This window comes from Octopus bimaculoides, chromosome 4, assembly GCF_046866305.1.
Source record: "Octopus bimaculoides isolate indiv1 chromosome 4, ASM4686630v1, whole genome shotgun sequence".
NCBI classification, from domain to species: domain Eukaryota; kingdom Metazoa; phylum Mollusca; class Cephalopoda; order Octopoda; family Octopodidae; genus Octopus; species Octopus bimaculoides.
The window spans coordinates 20,048,557-20,076,555 of NC_142931.1; the positions used below are offsets into that span (position 1 = coordinate 20,048,557).

At 36.2% G+C, this 27,999-nt stretch overlaps 1 protein-coding gene across 9 annotated transcripts in view; it reads right to left on the reverse strand.

Moving 5' to 3' along the window:
* Positions 1-27,999, reverse strand: part of LOC106881484 (muscle-specific protein 300 kDa) — an 815,448-nt gene that overhangs the window by 559,204 nt on the left and 228,245 nt on the right. For all 9 annotated transcript variants that reach the window (XM_089350452.1, XM_014931925.3, XM_089350453.1 and 6 more), the window contains one exon: positions 26,119-26,295. In XM_089350452.1, coding sequence (XP_089206578.1) covers positions 26,119-26,295 — 177 coding nt within the window. The remainder of the gene's footprint in view (positions 1-26,118; positions 26,296-27,999) is intronic.

Below are 27,999 nucleotides of genomic sequence, written 5' to 3' on the forward strand. Positions count from 1 at the left end.
TTCTTAATTTCACTGTATTGAAAGTGAAAATAAGAACACTACAACAAACTACAGCACATACTATTATTATTATAGCTGTTTTGCGCACCTTTAATTAAGGAATTGCAGCTAGACTAAGCCTAGCACACATCAGCAGATATGTCATTTACTGTATTTATATACATAAGAATAATGGTTATTACACGGCTGTGAAAGACTGATTTGGTTGTTCATAGCTGATGAAGTGTAAAAACACAGAAATACACACATCTTATAATGCAATGATGTGTTTTCAGTATATTGTGAGTGAGGAGAATTTTCTCCCAAGGCTATTTCCACAAGAAAAGGGATTCCCTTGTCTTAACTATGACTGTAAATATCAATATTTCTTTCAATGTTGCTACATGCACCTATAGTTAGCAGTTTTCTATGTTTTTTCTTCAAAATTTTTATCATCAAAACATTTCTTTTTAAAGTATGCAAGTAATTTTAAACTTTTGCATGCAAACTACACTGGTTGTGGTTTTGTTTTGTTTTTGAATACAAGTCTGCCATGAAGTCAAAACGCTTGAGAATCATGGTCATAGAAAAAAAACAGAAAGCAATGACTGAGAGTTGAAAGTGTTACTGTTAAAATAATACACGTACAATGTGTATGCACGTGTGTGTGTCTGTGTGTGTGAGACAGATAGAGTTATTATCAGCATGTAAGTAATTTCCAGGTCTTTAGGCCTGTGTTCACTTTTTATGACCTCTAATATATCTTTTGAAACCAGCTAACAATAAGCGAACAAGAAGCAACCATTATTTGGTGCTTTTTTTTCATTTTCATGTAGCTGTTTACCTGGTTCTCTTTTGTTTTACACACACACACTCTTTCTTTCCCCTTCCTCATTCTCTCTCTCTCTCTCTCTCCCTCCACTCTCTGTCTGTCTGTCTTTTATTTGATGCCAATTTTAATACTTCTTGAATTATGTTTCTAAAAGACAGACACAATTACTGACTAGTGAAAAAAAAAAGGAATCTATTGACTTCATTCAGTAGCCATAAAGGGTTTTCTGAGAAACATCTCAAGCAGTAGAATTCATCTGTCACTTCATTTAACATCATCACCACCACCACCACCACCACCACCACCACCACCACCACCACCACCACCACCACCACCACCACCACACCTACCTGGCCCTAGATGCCTTTCACTGAGGAATCCATTTGGCTACAAGTAGTCTGGCCTGGTCTATGACCTAAGGATAACTCAATGTAACAATATAATGCTGTTTTCTATTGCAGCAATAAAAGGCATCAGTAATAGGTACTTCATCTCTTCCCCCTCATCACCAATATTAAGAGATGCCAGAGATGCCTTGCAAAGATTCTTCCTGCTTTGATAAGAACAAAACACATACAGACACGCATGCATGCACATACATGTAAATATAAATGTGTGTGTGTGTGTGTGTGTGTGTCTGTGTGTGTGTGTGCGTGTGTGTGTGTGTGTGTGTGTGTGTGTGAGTATATTTTTATTTTTCATACATATAAACACATAGCATAAAATTATTCTCCACCTACGTTACAAAGTTAAACTAGGTTTAATTATACAATATATATACACACAAACACACACACATCATCATCATCCTCTTCCTCCTCCTTCTCATCATCATCATCATTTAACGTCCAGTGGGCTGCACCATGCTCCAATCTGATCTGACAATGTTTCTACAGCTGGATGCCCTTCTTAATGCCAACCATTCTGAGAGTGTAGTGGCTGCTTTTTACGTGCTACAGGCATGGGAACCAGCCAGGGAGTACTGGCATTGACCATGTTAAGATGGTGCATTTTACGTGCCACCGGCACAAAAGCCAGTCGGGCGACACTAGCCATGGCTATGATTTCAATTTCACTTGACTCGACAGGTCTTCTCAAGCATATCATATCGCCCGATGCTTCAAGGGTACTTTTAAATGGGCTGATCATGCAACACTGGCATTGGTCCATAGCTGCGATTTCACTTGATTTGCCAGGTCTTCTCAATCACAGCATATCTCCAAAGGTCTCCGTCTCTTGTCATTGCCTCTGTAAGGCTCAATGTTCAAAGGTCATGCTTCACCACCTTATCCCAGGTTTTCCTAGGTCTACCTCTTCCACAGGTTCCTTCCACTGTTAGGGTGAGTCACTTCCTCACACCGTTGTCCTCATCCATACGTAACACATGACCATACCAGGGCAACATATATATATATATATATATATATATATATATATATATATATATATATATATATATATATATATATAAAAGAAAATTCTGATGCATTTTCAACTTTTCTCAGCACTTATCCTATGTGTGTGAGTGTGTATGTGTGTGTTTATGTGTGTGTATACACACAAGCACACATATATACATACATACACTTAAATACGTATACATATTATAAGCAACATACAATGCTTGATGGATGCACAATATAAAGTACACTTTTTGATGCAAGTCTGATGAAGTGCCACCAATATATAAAACTGCAAATATAACATAACTGAAATAATTATAACTGGTCATTAAAGATGTGCTAAACTCTTTCTTTGTCTCTGTATTTGGATTATACACAAAAACACACTCAAACACACACACATGTGCAAGCATATATGTATGTATGCATTTACACATATGTGTGTGTGTTTGTGTCACCTTGTTTTGAGATCAGTAGCTGCTTGTAAACAAATGTTACAATCATAGAATCAGTGCTGTTCCATTTGCAATCTTCTACAAAATCACGCCAAGCCTTTGTGCTGTTTATGTTCAGAGGATGAGCAGCAATATTACTTGGAAACAGGTACGGGAAGGTGACAGGAAGAGCATCTGGCCATAGAAAGCTGAGTTAATGAATTTCATTTGCACCAGGTACATATTGGAAAGTTGCCATTGAAACAACAATGTTGATACACATCATCCTTACTATCATCATTTAAAATCTATTTTCCATGCTGGCATGGGTTAGATGGTTTGATTGGAGCTAGCAAGCCAGAGAGCTACATCAGCCTCCAGTTGTCTGTTTTAGCTTGCTTTCTACAGCTTGATGCCCTTCTTAATGCCAATCACTTTACAGAGTGTATACGGTGCTTTTTATGTGTCACCACACATGTGCGTATAAAGCCAGCAATTTCAAGGGAGAGGGTAAGCTGAACCCAACAATCAGCTGGTACTTATTTTATTGACCGTGGAGGCACAATGGCCCAGTGGTTAGGGCAGCAGACTCGCGGTCATGGGAACGTGGCTTCGATTCACAGACCGGGAATTGTGAGTGTTTATTGAGTGAAAACACCTAAAGCTCCATGAGGCTCCAACAGAGGGTGGTGGCGAATCCTGCTGTATTCTTTCACCACAACTTTCTCTCACTCCTTCTTCCTGTTTCTGTTGTGCCTGTAATTCAAAGGGTCAGCCTTGTCACACTGTGTCATGCTGAATATCCCCAAGAACTACGTTATGGGTACACGTGTCTGTAGAGTGCTCAGCCACTTGCACGTTAATTTCACGAGCAGGCTGTTCCATTGATCTGATCAACTGGAACCCTCATCGTCATAACCGACGAAGTACCACGGAATTTTATTGACCCCAAAAGGATGGAAAGCAAAGTCGATCTTGGCAGAATTTGAATTCAGAACATAAAGATAGATGAGTGATTGTGATAATATTGATATAGATGTGTGAGTGCATGTGTATGGGGTATATGATGAAATCCGACCACAATAAAAAAGAAAACAAATATGTAGTGGTTTAAATTTTCGAAAAGAAAATAAAGAAAATTCATTAAAAAAAAAAGATAATTAATTTATTAATCATTACATTTTAAAAACTTTTTCCTAATCATATTACTCTCATTATAAAAAGTAAAAGAGTATTAAATGTACTCGTATCGTTGTAATTCAATATATATTACTTACATTATTTTGTTCTGAAATATTTTTTGAAAAATAAGTAAATAAATAAAATCACAACAAAAATTGTTGTTGTCCTACTTTTTACTTTAATTATTCAGAGTTGGTAGATAAAGTAGCTGATTTGGCTGACTATACATTCCCTTACATAAATTTGTAGCTTTTAGCTTTGTACTAATGTCTAGTGTAGATAGTTCCCTTTTTTCTTTCAAAATTTACTGTGATTGCAATAGTCATTCTCTAAGACAATCAAAGTAACTGATTGATCTCTTGTTCACTCTCAGCATTGATTAATAAATGCTCAATGCTGCAAATCTACAGCGTCTCTTACCAAATAAAAATGAAATCTAAACAAGCAAGGCACAGACATAGCTAAGTGGTAAGAAGCTCACTTTGTAACCACATGATTTCAGGTTCTGTTCCACTGCATGGCATCTTGGGCAAGTGTCTTCTACTATAGTTTCAGGCTGTGAGTGAATTTGGCCAACAGATACTGAAAGAAGCCTGTCATGTGAGTGAGTGAGTGTGTGCATGCGTGCGTGTGTGCGTGTGTGTGTGTGTGTGTGTATCACCGCCATCACTTGACAACAGGTATTAGTTTGTTTACATCCCCATAACACAGCAGTTCAGTAAAAGAAACCTATAGAATAAGTGCCAAACTTAAAAATTAAGTACTGGGGTTCATTTATTTCATTAAAACTCTTCAAGGAGATGCCTTAGTATGGCCACAGTCCAATAATAGATACAAGTAAAAAATGAAAAGAAGAAAAAAATCTAAGGGCATGTTCTATACCCATTACTTTTGTGGGTCTTCAGAAGCCCAGTGCAACATTACTCTTGGACAATTCATAGAAGTTAATGGTCACAGGAATAAAATATGTGTAAGGAAATAATTCCAGAGGGATGTTGGAGAAAGGATTGGGTGTAGTTAACAGTGCAAGAGTTGGTCAGTGAAAGGACATAATATGGGTAATAGTTGGAGGAGGAAAGATAAGTTAAGTCAGCTGTGCCTGCCTGAGAGGAGATAGAACAAATATAGTCAGTTCTAAGGAGCAGCAAGGGATCTAGAAAAAAAGGCAGAGAGAGAAGAGACAACACATCTATAAAGGGACTTGCAAAGTGCTGTCAATCTAAAGTTCACATATCAAATACCAGTGGGATTCAGGGGTCATTAGGTGAAAATGAGCTCTGTTTCAGGGCCTTCACCTTGACAGCACCCCAGCTTGCCCTCACTGATGTGAGGCTCTCGCCTACAAGATCGAATGACTAGTGTTCAATCTTAATTCTTTCAACTCACGATCATTCATATTGTGGCAAAATGCAAGTTTGACATGCCATATAAGACAACAGGTGCCTGCCTCACCATATTATATCATATTTCTTACACTATTGCAGCCTGGAGAATATCATCATCATCATGATCATCATGTAATGTCCATTTTCCATGCTGGCATGAGCTGGAAGGTCTGGCAGGATCCAGCAAGTCACAAGACAGCATAGAACTTCAGTGTCAGCTTTGGCATGGTTTCTACAGCTGGATATATTTCCTCACACCAACCATATTACTGTGTGTACTGGGTGCTTTTTTCATACTGCCAGCAATCATGGGGGTTGCCAAGTATCTTGCACGATAGAAAAAAGAACAGGAAGAAACTCCAAATATTGACTGGGGGGGGGGGAGTTTTATACCAGGAGCTGCAAAGCTAAAGTATGACAGAAGGACAAGCACAGGTGTCTTGCAGTATGGGAGATGCATGGCTATCCCACATTGAGTGGGAGTAGATGGGAAGAAGAGAGAAGGTAGTAATGGAGTATCAGAGAAAAGTGGAGGTGCATGGCTTAGTGGTTAGGGTGTTGGACTCATGATCATAATCATAAAATTGCGATTTCAAATCGTGGATCAGGTGATGCATTGTGTTCTTGAGCAAACCACTTCATTTCATGTTGCTCCAGTCCACTTAACTGGTAAAAATGAGGAATCCTGCAAAAGACTAACATTCTGAAAGAAGCCCGTCATGTGTGTGTGTGTGTGTGTGTGTGTGTGTGTGTGTGTGTCTGTGTTTGTCCCCCCAGCATCGCTTGACAACCGATGGTGGTGTGTTTACGTCCACGTAACTTAGTGGTTCGGCAAAAGTGACTGACAGATTAAGTACTAGGCTTCCAAAGAATACGTCCTGGGGTTGATTTGCTCAACTAAAGGTGGTGCTCCAGCATGACCGCAGTCAAAATGACTGAAACAAGTAAAAAAGAGTAAAAGAGTATTCTATCCAGGTGGGGAATATATATATACATCAGAGAAACTGAGAAACCGGTCCTATGGAGTAACATTGACTAACCATCATAGAAAAACTCTCAAGGTACAAGAAAGTGAATGAGTCAAAACAAGAGATAAAAGCTACTTCTTAGAATTATGGTACCGCTTTAAAGAAGTAAATCAATGAAACACCGGAATAATTTTTTGACAATGGAAGAAGAAAGAGAAATAGATTAAACAATATTAAACAATACAGTTTTGTTTTTGTTGACATCCTTAAGCTTGACAAAAAATAAAAGCCATTCATTAAAACGTGACTTAAGAAAATTGAAATGCAATTGCTCAAAGCCTTTTCATGTCATAGATAACCTTATCCCATATCTTAACTGGCCAAATTTACTATAAACCTAATTTTTATTTTGCACCCCAAGATATTTCAAATATTTCATACTCTGAGAAGATTTTTTTTTTTTTTTTTAAGAAACAAACAGGTATTTTTTCACCCCTCTGATTGCATACACGTGTATGTGTGTGTGTGAGGGAGAATGAGGGTGAGTGACAGTTGTGTATGTGCGTGAAAGAGAGAAAGTGAGAGACAGTTGCGTGGGTGTGTGTGTGTGTGTGTGTGTGTGTGTTAAGAAGAATGAGAGGAAATGACAGTTATATGTGCAGAGAGAGAGAGAGAGAGAGTGACAGTTGAATGCGTATAAGTATATGTGTGTGAAGGAGAATAAGGGAAAATGACAATTGTGTGTGTGTGTGTGTGTGTGTGTGTGTGTGTGTATGTTTGTGTGTGTGTGTGTGTTTGTGTGTGTGTGTGTGTGTGTGTGTGTGTTTGTGTGTGTGTGTGTTTGTGTGTGTGTGTGTGTGTTTTGTGTTTGTGTGTGTGTGCGTGCATGTGTACGTGCGTGCGTATGTGTGTGTGTGTGTATGTGTGTGTGCGTGTGTGCACATGTGTACATGTTCTCTTTTCTTTTTCAGCCTGAGCAGAGGTGTGAAATGGCTTGTTGCTATTACAAATCAATATAAACATAGACTAGATACGCAATATAGGTAAAAAGCTGTGGGCAGCGATCAATATAAGCAGTGGTGCAGATAAAACACCTTTCATGGAAAATATGTGGAAGAGAGGAAACAGAAGAAATCAACTATGAAATAATGTTTTCATTGAAAACACACATGTGTGCAATGATAAGTCTCCTCGGAGAAGCTTTAAGACGGATAAACAAAAGTATAACGACATTCCTGGCTAAATTGTTGAATGTGTTTTAATGAGTAGAAGTAGCTTTAGGTGCCATATTTCTGTGGTCATTTTGAATGGAAAGAGAGAAATAGAAGGATGTGAGGTGAGAAGGAGAGAGATAATGAGTGAATATTTGTATCTGTGATAGGGATAGGGAGATGGAGAGAGAGAGAGAGAGAGAGAGAGAGAGAGAGAGAGAGAGAGACATGGAGAAATAGAGAATATGAGAGAGGGGAATGTGTATATAAGGCGTAAGAGAGATAATGTTTGTTTGAGAGAAAGAGTGAGAAGGTGAGAGAGAGTGAGCAGTAGGATTGTGTGTGTATATGTGTGTGTGTGGAAGCAAAAGAGTAATGTGTATGCGAGAGAGACTGAGAGAGAGACAGAGAGAGAGAGAGACAGGCAGAGAGAAACAGAAAGAGAGAGAGAGAGATAGAGAGAGAGACAGACAGACAGACAGAGACAGAGACAGAGAGAGAGAGAGACAGACAGAGAAAGACACAGAGAGAGAGACAGAGAGACAGAGAGAGAGAGACAGAGAGAGAGAGACAGAGAGAGAGACAGAGAGAGAGAGAGAGAGACAGAGAGAGAGAGAGACAGAGAGAGAGACACACAGAGAGAGAGACACAGAGAGTGAGAGACAGAGAGACAGAGAGAGCGGAATGTGTATGAGTATGTATGAGAGAGAGAGAGAGAGAGAGAGAGAGAAAGAACTGTGTATGTATGCAAGAGAGAGAGAGAGAGAGAGCAGGTGATAGAGAGAATGTAATGTGTGAAAGAGAGAGACAGAGGTGTATTTGAGACAGAAAGAGGGGGAGGGAAAGAGAGAGAGTGAGATAATATGCATATGAGGTCTTCCTCATATGCATATTATCTCAAGCATATGAGGAAGAGATAGAAATTACATGAGACAAAGAGAGAGAGAGATAATATGTATATGTGAGAAAGTGTATATGAAAGAGAGAGAGGGGAAGGGAAAGATATGAAGGGAGGAGAGAGAGAGAGAGAGAGAGAGAGAGAGAGAGAGAGAGAGGGGTAATGTGTGTATGTGTGAGATATGATGTATGTAAATGTGTAATAAAAAAGATTATAACAAAGATTGGCAGTTTTGCCTGCAGTGACGTGCACCATGTGGCAAAAGGACTATGACAAGTGACATGTGGTAAAATGTTGTCAAACTGCCATGATAGTTTGGGGGAAAAAACAGATGCAAATCCATGATGATTATAACACAACATGCACACATATATATGATGTGTGTGTGTGTGTGTGTGTGTGTGTGTGTCCAACCCAAGTTGGCATGGAAAACATACATTAAATGATGAAATTATTATCATATTTAATGTTTGCATTCCATGCTAGCATGCATTTGGATGGTTTGACAGGAGCTGGCAAGCCAGATTACTGCACTAGTACCATTGTCTGCTTTGACATGGTTTCTACAGCCCTTCTCAACACCAACCACTTTACAGTGTAAGCTGAATGCTTTTTATGTGGCACCAGCACCAGCAGGGTCGCCAAGTAAGTTGCAAGGCAAAAAAATCCCTCAGCTGGAAGAGAGAGTGGTACTGAGGCAGGTGGCTTTGTACCAAATCAGAGGTTAAAGTATAACAGAGAGACAGAGAAAGGTGTCCTACTATAGAGGCGATACCTGGGTACCCCAGCTGGAAAAGACAAGAGAGGAAAGCGAGGCAGAGTTACAGAGAAAGATAGAGAGGCAGAGTGACAGAGAGACAGACAGAGAGGGAGAAAGAGAGATAGATGGTGTTGGAGATGTATTGGGGGGGGGGTCATAAACACAAGGTACAGCGGGGGGTGGGGGTGAATATAGTAGGACAGAGTGAGGTAGTGGGGTATGTTTTGTAAGAATGTGAAGGAAGATGTTTAGAAATAAGGAAATGATTGTTAAGTATATCGGAAATGATTCACCATCATCATCATCCTCATCCTCATCCTCATCTCCATCCTCATTTACCATCCATTATCCATGCTGGCATGGGTTGGATGGTTTGAGCCAGAGATGGCAAGCTGGAGAGCTGCACCAAACTCCAGCCTAATTTGGCTTGATTTCTACAGCTGGATGCCCTTCCTAACACCCACCACTTTACAGAGTATGCTGGGTGCTTTTACATGGTACAGCACAGGTACTTTTTTACACAAGGACTCCTGCAAGTCAATTCTCTCCACCAGGGAGTTATATATACATACATATACAAACACACACACACACATACACACATATATATATAATGAACATGGCCAATGCCAGTGCTGCCTGACTGGCTCTTGTGCCAGTGGCATGTAAAAAACCCCATTTGAGCGTGGCTGTTGCCAGTACTATCTGACTGGCCCTCATGCCTGTGGCACGTAAAGGCACCCACTACACACTCAGAGTGGTTGGTGTTAGTAAGGGCATCCAGCTGTAGAAACATTGCCAGATCAGATTGGAGCCTGGTGTAGCTATCTGGCTCGCCAATCCTCAGTCAAATTGTCCCACCCATGCCAGCATGGAAAGCAGACATTAAACAATGATGATGATGAGGAGGAGGAGGAGGAGGATGCTACACATATTATGAATGTATGTGTATGTGTGAAAGAGCATGTGTATATGATGTTTGCCAAGCATTTTAGAAGCTAAAATACATTAACATAACATTATAGCTACTGGTCTAAATTAGACCACAGATTCCGTGCTTCCTATCATACAATACTTACCTACATGTCAAACACAAAGAGCATAGCACACCTTTAATTGATAGCATTTGAGAAAAATTGTATAACCTCACAAACGTACATCTATTACAAGCAAACCCAAAACTTTTACAAAGTATCAATGTAATTTATGTATTATGTGTTTGTAGGTGCGTGTAGGCAAGGATATATGCATATGTGTGTGTGTGTATGTGTATGTGTGCATGTATGCACACATTTATATATATATATATATACATATATATATACACACACACACACATAATTACAAGTATATATGTATATATACACATTTACATATACACACACATATATATAGAGAGAAAGACAGACAGGCAGTTAGGTATAGATACAAATTAATAAGTGAATGAACAGATGTATAATTCAATTCAATTCAGTGAGTAAATATATGCATGTATCCATGCATATACATTCAGCCAGGTCTCCATAACTATAATTACATGTATATATTCACAGGTGTTCATACAGAATAATTAGTATAGATTTGGGAGCTCCATAAATGTGAAACAATATCATTCTTAATACTGCTTATACATGGAAATATACAGCAACAGCTTTTAAAATTATAATTACCTTTTTCTTTATTACTCCCACAACACACCTGAAACATTCGAGTTAGCATTGTCCTTATGTATTTCAATTACTTATTACTAAATTTTGCACATATGTATCCTCGAAGATTAATAAAAGATGAGTAAAAAAATTTCACTTTAATAGAGTTTATCTGCATTTTTCATGATTTAGAGGATAAGAATAGGCCTATGACTGACTTTTTTCTTTTTATATATCATAACAAAATATTACTAAATCTTGCACAAATGTGTCCTCTTAGATTAATATAAAAAGTAGTAAAAATTTTGCAACAATAGCATATATTGTTAGCATTAATTTTATGATTTCAAGAAGAAAGAGTCAGCATATGACTTCTTTCTTTCTTTTGCTTTTTTCTCTCTCTCTCTCTCTCTCTCTCTCTCTCTTTCTCTTTTTGCAAAACTGCTGAAATCACAAATCATTTTTGCAAGGCTCCAAAAAAGTCAAAGCTCTTGCGTTATCTTCAGATTAGAGATAGTGGCCAAATGCTTGCAACAAGGCAAACTCTGCTAAAGGCGATCAGCTGGTGGTTTTAAGCTGGGTCAGGGATTAAATTTATTATCCAAGAATAGACAGAGTCCAACCATCAGGCTTCCACTCAATTTCCACTTGCCAAGTTTTACTCACTGGGCTTAGAGGAATCAAGTCTATTGTAGAAGACACTCAGCTCAAGTTACCATATAGTGGAATGAAACCTAGAATCCCCTTTGCGTTAACTACAGAGCCATGCCATACTAGAGAAAATAACTCCCATCACCAAGACACATCTTCATCACAGACTAAGAATATTCATTTTGGATTTAAGATCTGTCTTAAAGTGTTAAGGCCACAATCCCTGGTGAAGAGGATTGGCTTTCAAGAGTCTTGTGCCATGTAAAAAGCATTTGTGCTGGTGCCATGTCAGAGGCACTCATGCCAGTGCTATGTAAAATTCACTGGCACTGGTGGCACATTAAAAGCACCCAACACACACTGTAAAGTGGTTGGTGTCAACAAAGGCATCTAGCCATAGAAATCAAGCCAAATCAGACCAGAAGCTAGTGCAGCTTTCCAGTTTGCCAGCACTGGTAAAAACCATCCAACCCATGCCAGCATGGAAAACAGACATTAAAAAATGATGATGAAGATGATGACAACAACGACGACGATGATGATGGTCACCCCCTTCACAAAAATTACAACAAATGCCTCTGCAGGCATACATATATACACATACATACATACATACACACATGCGTGCCAATGTATGTATGTGTGGATAAGATCATATGCATGTTTATATTGAATCAAAAACTGTCTGGAGTGTATAATAATATCTCTTATCTGGCACTTGTTTCAGTCATTAGACTGTGGCCATGCTGGGGTACCAACTTGAATTTTTGATCGAATGGATCAACTCCGGTACCTATTTTTGTTTTTCATTTCTTAAGCTTGGTAGTTATTCTATTGATCTCTATTGCTTAAGTGCTAAGTTATGGAGATGTAAACACATCAACACTGGTCATGAAGCAATGGTGGGGGACAGACACAACAGATACACACACACACAAACACATACAACTATATATATATATATATATATATTTAATTAATTCAATAATGGGATAAAATCTTTTACAAGAATTTTATCAGGAAGCTAGTGTAAAAAAATTCATAAGGGAAAAAACATCATTTTTTTTATTCCCAAGAATATATTTATTCATTTATATTTATATAAGGGCATTACTACAGAATAATGCCACACACTAGACTTCCCCAAAATAAACACATTTTTACTGAATGCAAGGAAAAGCAACTCTTTTTAAAAAAATGAACTCAACTATATATCGAACGATTTCACGATTACTAGAATAAAATCTAGCTTTCGATCATCAGTATAGTACAGTACAGACATATATATATATATATATATATATATATATATATATATATATATATTGGTTAAACAGGAGAGCAAACATTAAGGCAAGGCAAACATCTCAAGTCATATACAATATTATTATTGTATATGACTTAAGATGTTTGCCTTGCCTTGGTGTTTGCTGTCCTGTCTAACAAATATATATCCGCTGCATCGGAAATCTGCAATGGCTCCATAACTACCATCTTGGCCATAACTTTGGAGCTCTAGTAATCTGTTATAGCACTTACCTAGCATACCTAATTGTTTAGATCACCTGTTAATTAAAGCCCATACTTTATATACATATATATACACAACGGACTTCTTTCAGTTTCCATCTACCAATTCCACTCAAGCTAAAGTAGGATACACTTGTCCAAGGTGCCATACAGTGGGACTGAACCAGGAAGCATGTGGTTGGAAACTTCTTACTACCCAGCCATGCCTGTGCCTATATATTTTCACACACATACTCTTTTACTCTGGCAGAAACGTTAGCACGGCGGGCGAAATGCTTAGCGGTATTTCGTCTGCCGTTACGTTCTGGGTTCAAATTCCGCCGAGGTCGACTTTGCCTTTCATCCTTTCTGGGTCGATAAATTAAGTACCAGTTACGCACTGGGGTCGATATAATCGACTTAATACCTTTGTCTGTCCTTGTGTGTCCCCTCTATGTTTAGTCCCTTGTGGGCAATAAAGAAATAAATAAGTATTTCGTCTGTCTTTATGTTCTGAGTTCAAATTCCGCCGAGGTCGACTTTGCCTTTCATCCTTTCGGGGTCGATTAAATAAGTACCAGTTACGCACTGGGGTCGATATAATCAACTTAATCCGTTTGTCTGTCTTTGTTTGTCCCCTCTGTGTTTAGCCCCTTGTGGGCAGCAAAGAAATAACATACTCTTTTACTCGTTTCAGTCATGTAAATGTGGCCATGCTAGAGCACCGCCTTTAGTTGAGCAAATCAACCCCAGGACTTATTCTTTGTAAGCCTAGTACTTATTCTATCGACCTCTTTTGCCGAACTGCTAAGTTACGGGGACATAAGCACACTAGCATCAGTTGTCAAGCGATGTTGGGGGGACAAACACAGACACACAAACATATACACACACATACATACATATATATATATATATATATATATATATATATACGACGGGCTTCTTTCAGTTTCTGTCTACCAAATCCACTCACAAGGTTTTAGTCGGCCCGAGGCTATAGTAGAAGACACTTGCCTAAGGTGCCACGCAGTGAGACTGAACACGGAACCATGTGGTTGATAAGCAAGCTACTTACTACACAGCCACTCCTACGCCTAAAAAATGTTGGTGCTTGCACCCGCAGAGGGATTTGAACCCATGACTCTCAGATTAAGAGTGTGATGCTCTACCGACTGAGCTATGCAGTCTAAAGAACACTTTCATATGCATCAGTCAGGAATCGAACCCGGGCCGCCCGCGTGGCAGGCGAATATTCTACCACTGAACACATTTAAAAACATAACAAAAGAGTTAAACATACCTATTATTATAAAAGTGAAAGTGAATTTTTAGAGAGCTAGTGAGTAGTTACACTGGCGAATAGTATATATATATATATATATATATATATATAAAATGTTTGTAAAATTTATAAGCTATATTGTCATAGGAAGAGATGTTTAACATTGAGGAGCTGGGTCCTTTATTAGGAAAATAAGTAAAGGACCTCACTTGAAACATCAAACTTCTGTTTTCCATGGCAAACTAACTGATTTGTATTATAGACATAAAGATGGTCATAATTCTTATGACTAATGACTTTCTCGGTTAAATATACTTGTGGTAAATGGTCTTCCATAACCAGAAACAGTATATGATTGTGTGTGAGTTGTTGTACACAGTTATGTATGTGTACATATATATTATATATATATATATGTGTGTGTGTGTGTGTGTGTGTGTGTGCGTGTGTGTGTACATATATGTGTGTGTGTGTGTGTGTGTGTGTGTGTGTGTGTGCATGATGATGATGATGATATATATATACATACAAACATAGACACAAATGAGTGTGTTATGATTATATAAATATATATATATTAAGGTCTGTGTGTATGAGTACATATGAAGAAGTATTTAATATTTAATGTGAATAAATGTAAGAGCACGACTATATATTTGTGGTAAGTATATATACAAGTGTGTGTACAATACAATAGAATATTATATATATTAGTGCATATGAGTGTGAGAATATATACGGGAATTATATAATATATGTTAGTGTAGTAATATTTGTATTTATATTGTTGTGACTTAACTTATTGGCTCTGTGTGTGTGTGTGAATATGTGAATATTAATATAGATTTATGCTTATTAATGTAGGCATGCATATATGTATGTATATAGATAAATTGAGAGACAAATAAATTGATGGAAACATACAGATATATAACGTGTGTGAGCATGCATGCATGTGTGTGTGTGTACATGTAAAATCTAATGCAAGTTCAGCTGAATAATTATATTATATATAATAATAGATAATATATATAATTTTATATCAGATATCTATTTAGAAAATGTCAAAATTTAGTTCTGAAGTTTGTAGATATTTAATCATAATACCATGAAATAGTCTCCAAGAATACCTAACATCAGCCTTTGTATTCAGCTCACATAGCATGGTTTTATACACCCACTCCTCTTTCACCTTCAACAGGCCACTCAGTTTTAATGACTAATAATTTCAACATCAATTTAAATATAATTAATCTATTCCTGCCCCTGGTTCTAAACATAACTCATTCACCTGCTCTTATCATTCCATAAATGTCTTTCTCTTAGCAGCTATATCTGAACATTTACTCAGGTGAATAATCAACATTACTCAGCATCAATACTTGTAAAATACAACACATTATAACTCATTTCTCAAGGAAACTGCATAGATTTTAGCAAAATGAATAACTATTATCTGTTACTTCTATTATGATTTTCATCATTATTATCATCATTATTATTATTATTACCTCCGCCTTAGGTATTGTTTCCAGTCATGTTTGTTTGCTTGTTTGTCCATGAACATGATATCTCAAGAACTGCTGGATGGATTCGGATGAAACTGTCAGGGATGTTTGGCCTCGTGACTGGCACAAACTGACTAGATTTTGGGATCGATCTGGTACCAGACAAGGATTCTGGATTATTTTTCCTGTCTTTTTACTTAATTTTTAAGCACGTTCAGTTTCATTTTTAGTATTCTCATTTGTGAGAGCAGTCAAGTTTATTTCAAATATTCTCAATTTAAAAATCATCTCCGGCTAATCATTGAGAGGACACTCATGTTACCTTGGCAGAGGTTTGCACTCTCTGAGTGCTCTTGTTATTATTATTATTATCATTATTAAGGTGGTGAGCTCACAGAATCATTAGCAGACTGGGCCAAATGCTTAGCAGCATTTTGTTCATCCTTACATTCTGAGTTCAAATTTCAGCAAGGTCAACTTTGCTTGTCATCCCTTCAGGGTTGATGAAATAAGTACCAGTTATGCACAGGAGTCAATGTAATTGACTTAACCCTGCCCTTGTGCCTATAGCAGAAAGGATTATTGTTATTATTATTATTATTATTACTGAGTGAGAGAGCAGTGCATGCCATCAAAGTGACACTGGGGTAAAATATACAAAGCTCGTTATACCCATCATGACTACTGCCTGATGCATCACAATCATATGTGTGCGACATGGTGATCTCATATCAAGATTAACAACGCATGACCTTGCAGGTGAGGACCAGTTAGAATTTTCTTCAGGTTGAGTAGTCCATCCTGCCCAAAAGGTCCCTGAATAAAGGTTGTTTAAGGATGTTGAATGAAACACCCATGCTTCCAGAGGTGAATTATTCAAACCCCATCCCACTCAAAATATTATTATTATTATTATTATTATTATCATTATTATTATTAAGCAGCGGAAAGTTGTGTAAGTGACTTAATTGCTGAGAGTTTTAAGCACAACACTTGCCAAAGTTTACCAGGTTGATAAATGCCATGCACAACACTCATACTTTGAACCACTTTTGTAACCATTAGCACAACTGAAAATTATATAAAAATAAGTATTTATACTCATTTACTAAGTTCCATTTATCCCGTTTGTTGGGTGAGGACAATTGTGTGAAGAAGTGTCACACCCTAACAGTGGAGGGAACCTGTGGAAGAGGTAGACCAAGGAAGACATGGGATGAGGTGGTGAAGCACAACCTTTGAACATTGGGCCTCACAGAAGCAAGAACAAGTAACCGAGACCTTTGGAGATATGCTGTGCTTGAGGAGACCCAGCAAGCCAAGTGAGATCGTAGCCATGACCGATACTAGTGTTGCATAACTGGCCTGTTTAAAAGTACCCTTCAGTCGTCGGGCAATATGTTGTGCTTGAGAAGACCTGTTGTGTTAAGGGAAATTGTAGTTGTGGCTGATGCCAATGCCATCTGATTGGCACCTGTGCCAGTGGCACTTGAAAAGCACCCACTACACTGTCAGAATGGTTGGCGTTAGGAAGGGCATCCAGCTGTTGAAACCTTGCCAGATCAGACTGGAGCCTGGCGCAGCCTCCTGGCTTCCTAGACCATGGTCGAACCGTCCAACCCATGTCAGCATGGAAAGCAGACATTAAATGATGATGATGATGATTATGATGATGATGATTATGATGATGATATTTCTTTATCATTTATCTTTAACTTGTTTCAGTCATTAGATTGCGATCATGCTGGGGCACTGCATTGAAGGATTTTAGTCAAACAAATTGACCTCAGTATCTTTTTTTCTTTAAAGCCTGGTACTTATTCTGTCAGTGTCTTTTGCTGAACTGCTACGTTACAGGGATATAAACACACCAACACCGGTTGTCAAGCAGTGATGGGAGACAAACACAGACACAAAGACACACACAGAAACACAATGAGCTTCTTTCAGTTACCATCTATCTACCAAATCTACTCACAGGGCTTTGGTCAGCCAGAGGTTGTAGTAGAGGACACCTGTCCAAGTTGCCACACAGTGGGACTGAACCTGGAACCATGTGATTGGGAAGCAAACTTCTTACCACGCAGCCAAGCCTGCACTTTATGTGTATGTGTGTGTATATATATATATATATATATATATATATATATATATATACACACACAAATATATATATACACGTACATATACATACATGCGAGTGTAAAAATAGGCATACAGTAAGTATCACATGAATGTAATAATACTTATGTCATTAAAATTATTAGCACATTAAATTAGTTAGCTTCATTTTTGATATCTTCAGTCATTTATCATATTAATACATTTATCATAGCTATCATAATACTTTTATCGTTACTTAACTTTTTTGATTAAAAATAAATGAGTATTGCATATGTGTTCTTTTTTCATAACTGAATACCTACTTTTGCTCCACTCTGTATGTATATATATTATATATATATATATATATATATATATATATATATATTTATATATATATATATATATATATACACACACACACATTTATATACACACACACACACACTTTTATTTAAGACTTGTATTCTCTTATTTAATATTTACTGTTATCATTTCCTAAATAATAGAGTATAAAACTCTAAATTTTATTGTCATTAGTACTAAAAACGAAAGAAGGCTGCTTCAGTTAAACTAAATTCACCAAAGCTGATGCAATATAACTGTATACACATATGTATGTGTTTGTAAGCAAAATAGCACTGTCTTCCACAAGAAACATCTACACAAAAATTATGCTGAATTTTTTAGGTTACTTAAAATCTATCTTTCAGTAAATTGCAGTGTTAACTACAGATGTATCACAGGTCTAGTAAATGAATATATGTTCCTAGTTTCAATTAAATTCGGGATTATGTGCACATCCAAGAATAAGACCGTAGATAATGCTTGGTGAACAAACTGATCAAAATGTAGTCATCATCATCATCATCCTTCTCTAGCATCCATTGTCCATGCTGAAAGGGGTTGGACGGTTTGACCAGGACTGGTAAGCTAAGGGACTGCATCAGACTCCATGTCTGATTTAGCATGGTTTCCATCACTGGATGCCTTTCCTAATGCCAACCACTCCAAGAGTGTAATGGGTGTTTTTATATGCCAAATGTAAATATTGATTTCAAAGTTTGGCACAAAACCAGTAAATTTGGGGAGGGGGACTATCGATCATATCGACCCCAGTACTTGACTGGTACTTAATTTATTGACCTCCAAAATGATGAAAGGTTAAGTCAACTTCGGCAGAATTTTAAACCAGACAGAATACTGCTAAGCATTTTGTTTCATGTGCTAACAACTCTACCAGCTCACGGCCTTATAAATGTAAATATTGGTTTCAAATTTTGGCACAAGGCCAGCAACTTCAGTGATGGGGTAAGTCGACGACCCCAAACAGATGTAAGGTAAAGTCAATTTTGGCAGAATTTGAACTCAGGACATTAATCCAGACGAAATACGGTTAAGCATTTTGTTTCATGTGCTAACAACTCTACCAGCTCACAGCCTTATAAAGGTAAATATTGGTTTCAAATTTTGGCACAAGATCAGCAACTTCAGGGATGGGGTAAGTCGACGACCCCAAACGGATGCAAGGTAAAGTCAACTTTGGCAGAATTTGAACTCAGAACATTAAGCCAGATGAAATACAGCTAAGCATTTTACCTAGCATGCTAACAACTCTGCCTGCTCACCATCTTGTAAATGTAAATATTAAAAATTAAAACATGTGTCAGCTTTAAAGATGAGGTGAACAGTTTGAGAAATGTTAATCTTATTGAGAAGATTTAATCCCAGATATTTATGACAGATGGCATGTACTTGACACAAATGCATGTACATAGGAATTCTGCCATGGTGCATGATCACCCATTCATACTAACATATTAATGAAACACATGAAAAAAACAGAAAGAGAAATAATTGTTTTTCTACAAGTACATATATATATATATATATATATATATATATACATACGCACACACATATATATATACACATATACACACACACACACTCATATATATACTTGGAATTTCTCATGGTTTACGTATTTAACACGTTTGTTCACGTAATTCATGTTATTTGCACCAGTGGTGATGTCCTGTACCCATATATGCATGTATGTATATATATATATATATATATATATATATATATATATATATATATATATATATATATATATTGTTTTTATATATATATATATATTATTCATTATATATATATAGTATTTATTATATATATATATATATATATTATTTATTATATATATATAAATATATATAAGCTCACTTTGCAACCATGTGGTTTTAGGTTCAGTCAGTCCCACTGCATGATACCTTGAGCAAGGGTCTTCTACTATAACCTCTGACCAACCATGGCACATGAGGGAATTTGATAGATGGAAACTGAAACCTGTCATATGTGTGGGTGTCTATATGTGTGTGGCCACAACCTTTAGGTTGAAATACATAAAAGAATATATATTCCTCCCAGCAGTTCTATGTTAATCTACTTATTGCTATAAATTTTCCAAAATATGATGAATAATTTTTTTTTTTTTAATTTAAGGACATCGTTTTACAAATATTGTGACTGAAGCCTGCTTCCCAACCACATGGTTCCAGGTTCAGTCCAACTGCATGGCACCTTGGGCAAGTGTTTTCTAATATAGCCCTAGGCTGACCAAAGCCCATCGTATATATATGTATATATATATATATATGTATATATATATATATATATATATATATATATATATATATATATATATATATATATATATATGTGTGTGTGTGTGTGTTTTTGTGTGTCAAAGCCTTGAGTGGATTTGGTAGGCAGAAACTGAAAGAAGCCCATCGTATATATATGTATGTATCTATGTATGTATCTATGTATGTATCTATGTATGTGTCTTTGTGTCTGTGTTTGTCTCTCCAACACCGCTTAACAACTGGTGCTGGTGCATCTACATCCTCATAACTTAGCAGTTCAGCAAAATAGACCAACAGAATAAATACCAGGCTTTTAAAAAAAAGTACTGAGGTTGATATATTCAACTAAAAATTCTTCAAGGCGGTGCCCCAGTATGGCCACAGTCTAATGATTTAAACAAGTAAAAGATAAAAGATATAAAAAAATATTTCTAAAAAAACTTAATACACGTGCATTCACAGAACATCAACAGTCAAAGACTAATTTAACCAGGAATTTATAAAAGTACACCTCATAAATATTATCCTTCTTGCAGCGCTACTCAAGAGGTGTATCTAAAAAAAGTTTTGCTTAAGGTAATTGCTTAAAACAATAAAGAATGCTTTCCACAGATTTCAACACCTGAATTTGTTCAATAACATGTTTGTTTGGTGACATTGTGTCTATTGAAAATGTAAAAACAATAACACCCCAAATCACATATAATGTATACATACATAAATATATATATGTGTGCATATGTGTGTGTGTGTGTATATATATATATATATATATATATATACACACACATATAGATAGATAGATATTTACATATATATATATATATATATATATATATATATATATACATACATATCTATACATACATACATATATATCTATAAATACATACATATATATATATCTATATATACATACATATATATATACCTATATATATACCCATGTATACACACACACATATATTTATACATATGTATGTGCATATATATATATATATATATATATATATATATATACACACACACACACACAAATATATACATACATATACCTGCATATATATACATATACCGGAGTAAGCACATGAAATGTGCAACAAGGTGGAAATATATATATGTGCAAATGTATACCTATATGCTTAAGAGTTAAGTTCTCTTCCAGTGTATTCTAACATTATAACTTCTAAAATTCAACAGTTGGCATTCATTAATTCATGCAGAATACACAGACTCACACACCTACACACAAAGACTAGCTTGTATTGTTTTAAACAGAAAAATTATAATAAATGACAAAGATAAATAAATCTACTTACAAGTTTATCAAATCCAGTACATTGTCAATCAACGCATATATACATATATATATATACATATATATATATATATATATATATATATATATATATATATATATATATATATATATATATATATATATATACCCCTCTAATCCATAGATCCAGGTAACAATCCACTCATGTGAGATATATCATCTCAGGAGACACCATAATCTGCGTTTTTTTCATTTTACCATTTAAATATGTATATCTCTCTCTCAAAACATAACAAGAAAAAATATTGTGATTTGTTATGACTTTCAAACTCTCATGCACTCAGATATAAAGAAAGAGAAAAAAAAAAAAAGAAACACACACAACTTTTCATATATGCATATATGGATGCAACACACACACATACGCATACACACATTCACCATTCACTGCCTATTCATTGAAAGAGACTCTTCACAAACATAATATGTCCCACTTTATGTGAGAACCCACGAGAATAAGTTAGTTTGTTTAAGCTCCGTTGATTAAGGCAAAGAAGTGTGAGCATGAAAAGGCATAAGATAAAGTTTTAATGAAGGAAAGAAAAAGAAAATCTATGAATAGTATTTGAAGATTGGAAAATGTCTTGTATTGTCAACTACAAAATGTTTATAGAAAGATAAGTAAAAATTGTGTAAGGGGTGTGTCTGGGTTTCTATGTGCATGTCTGGGTAGATGGGTGGGGTATGAACAATTAAAAAGTTGTATGTGTGCATGTGTATGTGTAACCTGTGGGTATATTATTGTCAGTTACAAACATTCAAATATGTGTGTTGGCTATTTGTACCAAAATGTGTACGTATGTGTGTGTGTGTATATAAGTATCAACAGTTCAAAAACGAGTGTGTGTGTGTGTGTGAAACAATAATTGAAACCTGTATGAGAGAGTGGGAAATGAAGAGTGTATGTGTGTGTTGGGGTGAAAGTGAGAGCAAACAGTGAAGTTAGCAGTATATAAACTATAAATCAATGCATAGGTAAGTGTGTGTGTATGTGTGTATATTCAGGTAGGATATAATTAGGTAGAAGTATACAATCAATGTATAGTATCATAACAGTGTGTGTGTGTGAGTCTATATATGTATGTATGTCAGGAACAATTGAAGTCAATATACAAACACTGTATTATTAACTTATTTATATTTGTGTATGTGTGTGACATTGTTAATGAAAGTACAGCAAATGTGTGTCAATATATGTATACATACATGTATACATACACACATGTATATATTATATAGAGTTTACATGTGTATGTCTATATATGTTTGTGTCATTGACCAACAAACTGATATAAAAGTGTGCATGATCACAAAGAATTAAGTTCATTTGAATATATACTTATATGCAATTTTTTTTCAAGGTGTGACAAAAATCATAATAGTACTTTCTACTATAGGCACAAGGCCTGGAATTTGAGGGGAGGAGAATAGTTGATCACATCGACCCCAGTGTTTCACTGCTGCCTAATTTATCGACCCCAAAAGAATGAAAGGCAAAGTCAGTGGAATTTGAACTCAGAATGTAGAGACGGATTAAATACCGCTAAGCATTTTGCCCACTATGCTAACAATTCTGCCAGCTCACTGCCTACTTAATACTAATAATAATTATAATGATCTTTTCTACTCTAGGCACAAGGCCGAAAATTTTTGGGGAGAGGGCCAGTCGATTAGAACCACCTCAGTACACAATTGGTACTTAATTTATCGACCCCCCCCCCCAAAGGATGAAAGGTAAACAATTTCAAATTTTGCCACAAGGGCAGCCATTTTGGGGGAGAGAATGAGTTGATTACATCGACCCCCAGTGTTTCACTGGTACTTATTTTATCGACCCCAAAAAGATGAAAGGCAAAGTCAACCTCAGCTGAATTTGAACTCAGAATGTAGTGGCAGACAAAATACTGCTAAGCATTTCGCCCAGCATGTTAATGATTCTGCCAGCTCGACGACTTAGTAACAAAACAACAACAACAACAATAATAGATAAAACGAATAATGATCCTTCCTGTATCACATAGACTCATACAGCCAGTTTCCATTGCACATATATTCCCCCACCTGGACAGAATGCTGGTCTGTCACAGGATTATTCATTTTTACCAGCTGAGTGGACTACAGCAACATGAAATGAAGCGTATTGCTCAAGAACACAACATGTTGCCTGATCCAGGATCGAAACCACAATCTTATGATCATGAGTTCAACATCCTAACTGCTAAGCCATGCACCTCCATCATCATCATCATCATCATTTAACGTCCATTTTCCATGCTGGCATGGTTTGGACAGATTCCAATCTGGTTTAACATGGCTTCTACAACTGGATCCATTTCCTAATGCCAGCCACTCCAAGAGTGTAGTGGGTGCTTTTTACATGTCCCTGGCACAGGCACCATTGATGTGACACCGGCATCGGCCATGTGCTCAAATGGTGCATTTTACATGCCACTGGTACGGGTACCAGTCAACTAACATTGACATCGGCCACGGCTACGATTTAACTTGGTTTGGCAGGTTTTCTCAAGTACAGTATATCACCCAACATTTGAGAGGTGGTCTTTTACATGCCAGTTACACGACACTGACATGATGATGATGATGATTATGATGATAATAATAATAATAATAATAATAATAGCTTGGATGCAGTACCAGGCAGTGGCTCTTGTGGCTTCTGATCTTAATTGATTGGAAGTGTTATCATATACATTGTATTTTCTTGGTATAAAAGATGGGCTACAACAAATATTTTGCTCAATACCACAGATTTTCTTGTCAGTTGCTTGACCTTAACCAGTTGAGCATGTCCCTTAATGGCTGATAATATGTGCATCTCTGATCACGAGCAGAAGTAGTGGGGGAGCATCATAGCCATGTGTTGAGAGGAATTCTTTGGGGTTTGAATAATTCACCTTTGGAAACATGGGTGTTTTGCTCAACATCCTTAAACAAACCTTATTCGGGGAACTTTTTGAGTGGGATGGGCTACTCAACCTGAAGAAAATTCTAACTGGGCCTCACCTGCGAGGTCATGCACTGTTTATCTTGATAAACGCACATATGGTTGTGATGCATGTGCCTGGTGTACCCTTATCAGACGGGTAGTCATGATGGGTATATTGGGCTTCGTATATTTTACCCCAGTGTCACTTTGATGGCATGCCCTGCTCTTTCACTCAATAATAATAATCACCATGATTATTATAGTTGCTGTTATTTTGACATAATAGCATTGGATGGGCAGCTTTGCAGTATGGTTTATTACAGGATTAACAATTTCAAAATAAACACCATTATTTCTTCACATACCTGTGTATACTACAGATACATTCTTCTATCAGTACTTGAGCCAACAAGGGTACCTCTACGCAGTCACTTCAAGTGTAAGAAATAACAGCTAAATTTCCTTCAAATTGCATCCTATTGATATTCAATTCTATATTCAGGCTGCAAAGATATTTGTGCTGAGCATTTATGTTCTCTTGTCCGATGATGATGATAACTGTCCACTATTCCATGCTTGCATGATTAGTCTACATTACTCCATAAGGAGTATAGGACCAGTCTCTTGGTTTCTCGGGTGCATATATTTTTTCCTGGATGGGATACCAGTCTGTCACAGGATTACTAATTTTTTACCAGCTGAATGAACTGGAGCAATGAGAAACGAAGGGTTTTGCTCAAGAGCACAATGCATCTCCTAGTCCAGGAATCGAAACCACAATCTTATGATCATGAGTCCAACACTCTTAACCACTAAGCCATATGTATGGGTCACATGGAATTCTTCCAACCATTAACGTTCACCTGTTTCCAAGTAAGGTAATGTTTTTTTTATGGTTGGACATGTTTCCACAGAAGACTGGAAAGAAGTGACACCGCCTGTATGATGGTGATGCTCGTTTACAACAATCTTGCTATGGGAAGATGAGAATACATGCAAACAAATATACATACATGTGTGGGCATATGAATGCATGTGTGTAATCATAATTTAACATTCAGTTTACATGCTGGCATGGGTTGGATATATTTGTGTGTGTGTGTGTTATGTGTGTCAACAGATTTACTCTAAACAAAGATGTTTACCTTTCATTATTAAGAGAGAGAGACAAAGGCATGGAGCTAGCAGAATCGTTAGCACACTGGATGACATGCTTAGCAGTATTTCACCTGTCGCTACGTTCTGAGTTCAAATTCCACCCAGGTCAACTATGCCTTTCATCCTTTCGGCGTCAATAAATTAAGTACCTGTTGCACACTGTGGTTGATGTAATCAGCTTAATCCTTTCCCCATAAAAATTTCAGGCCTTGTAGAAAGGATTATTAAGAGAGAGACAGAGAGTGTATATATAAGTAAAGAATTACCATAAGTTTTTGATATTTTTCTTCAGCTTCTTTAATGGTAGCAGTCCATTTTCTGTTTAGTTCTGCAGCTTTCTTGGCCACAAAATTTGGAGCATCCTTCTCAGCCAGCAACTGTTCTCCAGTGGTAAGATCTGCTTTGATGCTATCTCCTTCAGCATCCAGCTTTTTCATGACAGCCTGAAATGACGAACAAAGAAGATATTTATTAGAAAATTGAAAACAAATTTATTTTTATTTATTTATAAAGGTAGTGATGGACCCTGGGTAGATGGTGGGATGGAAGAGGTCAAAATTTAGAAAACATTTCAAAAATGTATAAATGGATAACAGATGAATAATTTTATATAAGATAAATGAAAAAATACATCATATATACACACGTGCAAATATAAATACTGAGTCATCATTAAAATCCCTTAAAATCATCAGCTATTGCCAGGTTAGATATTTAAGGGATTTTTAAGAGAATAGAGACATAAGCCAGATTTCCCCCGGTCTTCATTCCTGATAGTTTACATATGAACATTTAGCACCTCTCCAAAGAATATGTACAATTATTTTGTTAGCATGAATTACCACAAAAAACAGTGTTGGTCATTATTTCCAGCCTACATTTGATAGCTGGCTCCCAGCTGACTATTTCAAGCAAAAATATTTGTAAATGCATAATTGATTGACTGCTAGAAACTGTCAGGAAATAATCATAAATTCATCCATTGAGTTGTCATATGCAAAATGTGATGCATCCTATAATTCATATACAAAAGTATTCTATATGTTTTCAATATCAAATGTATAAAACACACAAAAGCAAGGAGATGGTTATTATTAATGAAGTTTTAATATTGAGAAAACTTAAAGCAGAGAGTATCAACCAAATAAATATAATTATGCTCCACATAATACACTGAGTTCACTTCACTATTTGTTATAAACAATATATATTATATTATATTATTTTTCCCCCCATATGTATATATATCTATATATATATATATATATATATATATATATATATATATATATATATACATACATATGGGGGGGAAAATAACACATACATACTCTACTAAAACACAGTATTGAGTGATCCTTCATTTTAATGTTAAATTGTTTTTATATATAACTTCACATAAAAACAAACATTAAATATAGTTATGTGTTTACACACACACACACACACACACACACACACACACAAGCACACAATCTCACTAATATTGATTTGCATTATTTTCTTAACATTTAAAGGTAGTCCCTTGAGTAATAAAGTTCTTCTTTCTATTGAACTAAATAGTAATAATAATCATTTTGAAGTTGAAAACCTCGACTGCTTCATGTCTCTTCTCAACAAAGAAATTAAATTTGCATTGTACAAATCAATCCTATTCTATTTTGGGGGTTAACTGAACATTTCAAGATTAATGTTCAGCAAAGTTTGCAAAATTGCCAAAAAAGAAACAATTATACAATGCCATTCTAGATTTATTGTCTTGTCACATGATCCAGACAAATACCAAACATGCACACACAAGGAAACAAATAGCCACAACATAAATTTCCTCTTTAGACCTATATTTTCTTCTGTGTTTTTCAAACCATTTATAATAAATCTGAAGGAATCATGACAAGCATACATCTACTATGAAATAGGTCATTGTTGTCTTGTCTGCAATTATATCTAAATCTGAAGATGTTCCAAAAGAAGCTGGATGTTAAACTAAATGGAACATTGTCTTACTGTCTCAGAAACTCATTATTATAACAATCAGTTTTGCAGAATGTTCTGTTTATTCTAAGACAGTAGTTGTTAACCTTTTGTAGCTGAGCGTCACCTTTCACAGAATGGCATTTTACAATGCCTCCTCTTTGTGTTTTACA